Source organism: Amaranthus tricolor, chromosome 13 (assembly GCF_026212465.1).
Source record: "Amaranthus tricolor cultivar Red isolate AtriRed21 chromosome 13, ASM2621246v1, whole genome shotgun sequence".
NCBI lineage: Eukaryota > Viridiplantae > Streptophyta > Magnoliopsida > Caryophyllales > Amaranthaceae > Amaranthus > Amaranthus tricolor.
The window spans coordinates 2016430-2024265 of NC_080059.1; the positions used below are offsets into that span (position 1 = coordinate 2016430).

Below are 7836 nucleotides of genomic sequence, written 5' to 3' on the forward strand. Positions count from 1 at the left end.
AAATTCAAAAATTTTGTGCTATTGAAGGATAAGACTATTAAGCAAAATTATCTGATTTAAACTATTTGATCGAGAAAAGTATATATCTAATTTAGAAATATTAGTACATAAAATAAATACTAAGGAAATTCCACGTGGTAACTCTGAGGTATTGAATTTTTCACGTAGTGACTAAAACTTTTTAAAAATACACGCAGTAACCTTGAAGTATACCAAATTCTTTCTCAGTGACTTTATACACAGAAAACGTTTGAAATCGTTAATTACAAAGCTTAAACTTACTGTACGCCTTATTCGTTTCACTAGATTAAATTTTCATAAAGTTCCCCCAAAACATAAATTCTAACATTACCATTTTTCCTCCAAATAACATTTTTCCCCCCAAATTTAAACCTTAATTTTTTTTCAATTCTCTTCTACTAGCAAATTATGAAAATGATGCAATTTGATCTAGTGAAGCGAATAAATAGGCGTATAGCAAGGTTTAAGCTTTGTAATTAACGTTTTCAAACTTTTTCTATGTAAAAGGTTACGGAGAAGAATTTGACAAACATCAGAGTTACTGCGTGAATTTTCAAAAAGTTTTGATTACCACATGAAAATTTTAACATCTCAGAATTACGACATGAATATTCATTTCCAAATCAATCTCCTAATACCAATTACCAACTATAACAAGTTTCCACCAATGAAATCCATTCTTTAACAAAGTTCAAAAAAACCTTATCTCAAATTATTATTATTATGATTATTATTATTATATAATAAGTCATACATAAGCAAAGATTAGTTGCACTTGCACCAAAGACATACACACGTGTAAAAAACATTTTAACCATTTGTATTGTTCCTATTAAAAATTTACAACTTTCACATTACAACTTTGCATGAACAAATGTAGAGTGTAAGAAATTGATTGAAGATGATGACACTCAGCTAAGTCCTTTCCCCATCCATTCTTGTTCATCCATAGGAATCATACACATGTGTCATCAATACCCACTCTATATAACACTTTTGTTATTTCATAATATTAAATTATAATTCATTTTTTTAAAACAAATTAGTATTCTTTGATATCAACGTCATCCAAAGGAGTAATTCTTTAGTTTTTTAATTGATGTTTGCAACCAATTAAGATCAATCAAATCAATATCTTTTATACTCCTTTCGTTTTAATAACTTTGTCTTATTTCATTTGGAGACGTTTGTCAAGATATATATTAAAATCTTAATATTTCTAACGATGCATAACTAAAAATTATAAAAAGTTGATATTAGTAATCATTGTGTTGAGGCAAATCAAACAAGATCCCACTTGACTATGTTTTAACTTATATATTAAGAATAAAATATAAATTAAGAATGAATTATGAATAATTCAAAAAAACAAATGAGATAAAGTTACTGAAATGGAGGTAGTATCATTTATAAGGTAAGATTGCATTATTGCATACATCCAACCTTTCAAATTATGCATATATATTGAGAATAATGGATCGTTGTTACTTGTTACTTATTTTGTCCGCTTGAGATTGTCATACTTTCATTTAAATCCATCCATTTAACTTTACTATATTTTCTTTTATAAAAAATATTTTCATCGATTTTTAATTCTCATTTATATATTTATTTCCATTTATTATTGTTCATATAAGTAATATATATCATTACTTGATTTTGGAGTCACGCATGTACCATTGTTCCAATTTAAAAGAGGTAGAGATGTAGAGGGAGCATTTTTTTAATTTTTTTTTAAATTTAAATTTCTCTCTGCCATAATGATGCATTTAAATTAAACCAGCAATCATCAAAGTCAAGATGGCCCATTATTCCAATTTGATCGTTGGTGTATGGTGGGGTCTACCATCCTTGCTGTTCCACATGCAAATACGTCGTCGTTTTCACCTTTACCCAACTCACACCAGTCTCACCAAGATACCAACTCACCGCACAAATCTATGTTTATTTCTCTTTGCATTTGCATACTCATCAACAGAGTATTTAATTAATCTAATTAATCATAGAAATCCCCACTTTTAATTATTCTTTAATCACCTTTTTTTTGTTAAAGTTTAAATCTTTGTCATATTAATTACACTATTTTTAATAGTTCTGGATTTCTGACCATACAAACAGTGAGCTCTGCAAATCTTTTCTGGGCTTCTCCAACGGAAGAATTGCAAGGAAAAGTGAGCACATAGAGAAAAAAAAAAGAAAAAATAAAGGAGAGAAAAAATAAATATTTTATAATTAATAAAGGGGAAAGCTTTTTTTATTTCCCCCTTTTTTCATTCAACCAACAAACAAAAAGTGGAAGGGAAAAAAGTGACAAAATTTCTTCCTTTAGATTCTCTCTTCACTTTGATCTCACGCCTAAATTAGCTCATTTCCCAATTTTTTTTCAACTGGGTTTGTGATTTTGAACTAGCAAGTTTGTGGGTTAGTTCTCTTTCTTGTTTTAACTGTAAAATTGCATCTGGGTTTGTTAAATTGCAGCAAGATTTGGTCTTTTTTATTCCATTTGGTTGTATCAGGTAGGTAACGTTTGTTATTGGTGGGTAAAATTTTTTGGTTGATTTTATGATGTGGGTTAGGTTTAGTTTTTGTTTCTGGTAAAGATTATTTTGGTGTTTTCTGGGCTATTGCTCTTATAAATGAAGTAGTTAGTAAAGATTTAGTAAAGTTATTATCTTTTTGAGTGATGGGATACTTTGAAGGAGTTGTATTTATCAATTTATAGTAATTTTTGAGTAGTTAGTGTTATTTTTTTGGTGGATTTAGTAAAATTTTTAACTTGGTTTAGGGTTATTGATCTGTAAGAAGTTAAGAATTTGTTAGTTGGTGCTTCTTCCTTTAGCTGAAGAGCTAGGAGGGAGGTTGAGATTTGCCTATTGTGGAGATCTGGGAATTGTTTCGTGCCCTATGTCCCATGAGGACTTTATTTCATTCTGAATCATGTAAAGAGCCACACCTTAATGTTCTAAATCCACAGTCATGGCTCCAAGTTGAGAGGGGAAAATTTTCAAAATTAGCTGCTCAAGCATCTTCATCAATGTAAGTTGCATTCTAAATTTGATTACTTGTTTAATATTTGTGAATTAAATTGAATCTTTGTGCTTGTTGTTTGTTCCTTGGATGGTTGTTATAGCATTTTAGTTATTTGTTCTATTTGGTGTGCTTGTAGAGGATCACTTATCAAGGTTCCCAACCCGCCTATTGTACCACACTTTAAACCTCTTGATTATGTACAAGTATTAGCTCAAATTCATGAAGAACTCGAATCTTGTGCACCACATGAAAGGACGAGTTTGTATTTGTTACAATTTCAGGTGTTTAGAGGTCTAGGTGAGGTTAAATTGATGCGTAGAAGTCTTCGGACTGCTTGGCTGAAAGCTAATAGTGTTCATGAAAAGATTATATTTGGGTCTTGGTTGAAGTATGAGAAGAAAGGCGAGGAGTTCATTTTTGATTTGCTTGCTTCTTGTAATAAATGTGCTAAAGAGTTTGGGCCAATTGATGTGGCTTGTGAACTTGAAGGTGATTGCGATTCACGGTCCTCTGAAAGTGTGTCCACTAGTGGGAATGATAGTGACGAGACTGTTGTTTTCCGAATTGGAGATGAGAGAATATATTGTGATAGACAGAAAATGGCTCATCTTTCAGCTCCGTTTCGGGCTATGTTGAATGGTTGCTTTACAGAGTCGTATTGCGAGGAGATTAATTTCTCCGAGAACAATATATCTCCTGCCGGTATGAGAGCAATTAGGAATTTTAGCAGGACTGCGTGTTTAGATGAAGTCTCTCCTGAACTTCTTGTAGAAATGTTGATATTTGCTAACAAATTCTGCTGTGAAAGCTTGAAAGATGCTTGTGATCGGAAACTTGCTTCACTGGTGTCTTCGAGGCAGGACGCGGTGGATCTTCTAGAGTGTGCAGTGGAGGAGAATTCTCCAATACTTGCAGCCTCATGTTTACAAGTTTTTCTACATGATCTGCCCGATTGTTTAAATGATGATAGAGTAGTGAAAATTTTAGGAAATGCTAATGGGGAACAGCTATCCATTGTAGTTGGACAAGCTTCGTTCTCACTCTTTTGTTTATTGAGTGAAGTTTCCATGAGCCTTGACGCTAGATCAGATACTACTGTGCTATTCTTCGAACGTTTGGTGCAAGCTGCAAAGGATAATCGAGAAAAAATGATGGCGTACCATCAACTAGGCTGCGTGAGGCTTCTAAGGAAAGAATATGATGAAGCGGAACAACTTTTTCAGCAAGCTGTAAAAGAAAGCCATATGTACTCAATTGCTGGTTTGGCTAGAATATGTTACATCAAAGGCCAGAAGGATTTGGCATTTGAGAAGCTTGATAATTTGATTTTATCCTCTAATCCCCTGGGATGGATGTACCAGGAAAGATCACTCTATTGTGAAGGGGATAAGAGGTGGGATGACCTTGAGAAAGCGACCGAAATAGACCCAACTCTTACTTATCCATACATGTATCGGGCTGCATCTTTGATGAAAAGACAAGAGGCTGAAGCAGCCATTTCCGAAATAAATCGTATTCTTGGTTTTAAGCTAGCATTGGAGTGCTTGGAACTCAGATTTTGCTTCTATCTAGCTCTTGAAAATTATGAAGCAGCGTTTTGCGATGTTCAGGCAATTCTCACTCTTTCTCCTGGTTATCGAATGTTTGAAGGCCGTGTTGCAGCAACCAAACTTCGTTTGCTGGTACGGGAGCATGTTGAGAAGTGGACAACTGCTGACTGTTGGTTCAAGTTGTACGACCGGTGGTCTTCAGTGGATGATATTGGATCTTTATCAGTAATCTATCAGATGCTTGAATCCGATGCAGCTAAAGGTGTCCTGTACTTCAGACAATCATTACTTCTTCTTAGGTATGCTATATAATTTTCTCGCTCGAATTTCAGTGAAGTAGCTTTGAAGGGGTAGTTCTTGCTTAAATTTTGTTTTGCGTTGTATGCTATATACTTTCCTGACTAGTTTTGGATACGTATTCTATTGCTGGTGTTTAAATCCAAGTAAAATAGTGTTAATACATTTCTGTTCAACTCCCATTCATAATCTAGATTCTAGATACTTGCCATTTATTTTAGCCTTGAGCCCTTGTGTATGGTGAATGTTAAAGACATGGACAGTGGAAATCTGTTCTGTATGGGGTTTTTGAAACTAGAACGAGTTTTGATGAATACTGCTTGCTTTATGTTCTTATAATCATCCTGCTTGACCAGGTTGAATTGTCCAGAAGCAGCCATGAGAAGTTTGCAGTTAGCTCGCCAGCATGCGTCAACTGAGGATGAGCGTTTGGTTTATGAAGGGTGGATATTGTATGATACTGGGCATTGTGAAGAAGGGCTTCTCAAGGCGGAAGAGTCAATAAAGCTCAAGAGATCGTTTGAGGCTTTCTTCTTGAAAGCTTATGCATTAGCTGACTCCAGTCAGGATCCATCATGTTCATCAGCTGTTATTACCCTTCTCGAAGATGCACTTAAATGCCCTTCTGATAGGTTGCGGAAAGGTCAGGTATGGATTTATCGGCATCACCCTTCTCTTAGATCGATCATCCTTTTGATTAGGAACCAGGAAGGCCTTCTGTGCATGTGGTGTGGTGGAATCTTTGCATACTTATTTATTGACTGTAACCAAAGCCCGAATCCCACCAATATGAGGCATTGTGATTTGCGTCTTCATCTAGAGTATTCAACTTAGAGGGTATGGGTAGAGCTCTGCATCTAGTCGTTCGTAATCACTTATTGTCATTAATAGTATGTTATTAAAATGAATTGTCAACCTGATATTACTTTATATTCAGTTGATTAATCCCTTTGTCCCATTGATTTTGCAACACCTGCCAATAATGCATGAACCAATAGTTTCGATTACTCAAATTGGAAACTTTCCTTTGATTTCGCTATGGTTGCAACTTAGTAACTGTTGATTTTTGTGTCGGTGATGACCCTTTCAAAAGTTGATAATTGGCAAACTGCGAAACAATTTCAGATTCCCTGAACTTAACTGCTACTAGTATTTGCTGTCATTGTTTTCTTTCCCATGTCCAACATATGCTAAAGAATACAAACATGGCAGGCTCTGAACAATCTCGGGAGTGTGTATGTTGACTGCGGGAAATTTGACTTAGCAGCTGACTGCTATGTTAATGCCCTTAAGATCCGTCACACCCGAGCTCATCAAGGCCTAGCTCGAGTTCATTTTCTCAGGAATGACAAGGCTGCTGCTTATGAAGAAATGACAAAACTAATTGAAAAGGCGCAGAACAATGCATCTGCATATGAAAAGAGATCAGAGTATTGTGATCGTGACTTGACCAAGGAAGACCTTGAAATGGTTACCCGACTAGATCCACTCCGAGTATATCCATACCGCTATCGAGCTGCAGGTATGACACCTTGGTTATATTTTCTGCATTTTAAAGCAGTTAAACTCGATTTCGTTTTAAGAGTCCATACTCCATAATAAAGGTTGCTGATAGGTGTCAATGGGAGCATGGCCTTTTTGATTTATGGTTTACACATACGTTAGCTTTGTGATCTCACTAGCATTCCTCCGTTTCTTGGGTGAATCATTTCACTTTTACGGTCCGTTCTAAATGGTGGTAATGAGAATGATTCATAGTGTAAAATTTCATCAAAAGTTCCATATCATTCCCATGGTAATGAAACTTTGAGCACAAAAATGTTTTTTGTTTACAAATTTCCATTACCACCTAATTCCACTCTCAATGGTAATGCATTGGAATGAATTTTATGAAGAAAATGAGATGATTGAAGTAGGAAAGTATGGCCATCAAGGTAGCCAAAGATTTTTCAACCAAAATTACACTAGTTTTTCATTCTCATTATCACCGTTTATTACCACCTACTAAATGGGCCGTTATAGATATAAGAGTTTTGAAGTAGTTACTTGAATGCATCATCATCATCCCAATGAGTCCCGCCCAGAGTCGGTCTGGGAGTTGCTTGAATGCAATATCAACTAATTAAGAGTAGCTGTTTATTTACATTCATTGTCCATCGAGGGTCTAGGGTAAGGATGATAATGGATCGATGTCCCAAGGACATGCTTTGTGATTAGGCGCAGCAATTTTTTCTTAGCAGTCTCTTAAAAAAAAGCATTCAACAGCAACACTGATTTTTCTCATATTTTGGGGCAGTCTTGATGGACAGCCACAAGGAGAAGGAAGCCATAGAAGAGCTCTCCAGGGCAATAGCATTTAAAGCGGATGTGCACCTACTGCACTTACGAGCAGCATTCCATGAACACATTGGTGACGTTATGGGTGCTCTGCGTGACTGTAGGGCTGCTCTTTCTGTTGACCCAAACCATCAAGAAATGCTCGAGCTTCACAGTAGGGTGAACAGCCATGAACCCTGATCATTCTGCCAACTTATATATTACTTTTCATACAGGATTGGAAAGTATTTATACATCAATTTGTATGTTCATTTCTTGTAAATTCCCAAGCATACCATGTGTATTCTAATGAGGTATCACTCATTTTTGTTGCCTCAAGTTTTGTAAACTTTATGTTCACTGTAGTGTATTAATCAGTCTACAGAAATTGAAGAAATTCTTATAGCTTTTACAAGGTCTGTTGTCAAACCTCTTTCCTTGTAGGCATTTACACCTAATTTTTTTCGGCATCCAATGTGTATCAACAATTCAACTTCAATGCTAAGCTGTTCTTCTAAGTTTGAAGTCGAGTCTATTGCCATTTATGTAACTCGAAGAAATTGTCGGTTTTTGCTTGTAGCCTGTTATTCAAGTGTCCTCTGATTCCTTTGCTCCAAAACAT

The 7836-nt window shown here is 35.3% G+C and overlaps 1 protein-coding gene across 1 annotated transcript; it reads left to right on the top strand.

Moving 5' to 3' along the window:
- The first annotated feature begins 1899 nt into the window (after positions 1–1899).
- On the top strand, positions 1900–7739 carry LOC130798540 (ETO1-like protein 1). The gene is made up of 5 exons (XM_057661578.1): positions 1900–3057; positions 3188–4900; positions 5255–5546; positions 6111–6420; positions 7195–7739. Exons 1-5 carry the CDS (start codon positions 2933–2935, stop codon positions 7413–7415), a joined length of 2661 nt encoding a protein of 886 aa, XP_057517561.1. The 5' UTR covers positions 1900–2932; the 3' UTR covers positions 7416–7739.
- The last annotated feature ends 97 nt before the right edge of the window (positions 7740–7836 follow it).

Excerpts from the sequence above, each read along its gene's own strand:
- LOC130798540 (XM_057661578.1), top strand. The coding sequence starts at position 2,933 with ATGAGGACTTTATTTCATTCTGAATCATGTAAAGAGCCACACCTTAAT. Across the intron at positions 3,058-3,187 it reads GCTCAAGCATCTTCATCAAT|AGGATCACTTATCAAGGTTC; the intron begins GTAAGTTGCATT and ends GTGTGCTTGTAG. Across the intron at positions 6,421-7,194 it reads ATACCGCTATCGAGCTGCAG|TCTTGATGGACAGCCACAAG; the intron begins GTATGACACCTT and ends ATTTTGGGGCAG.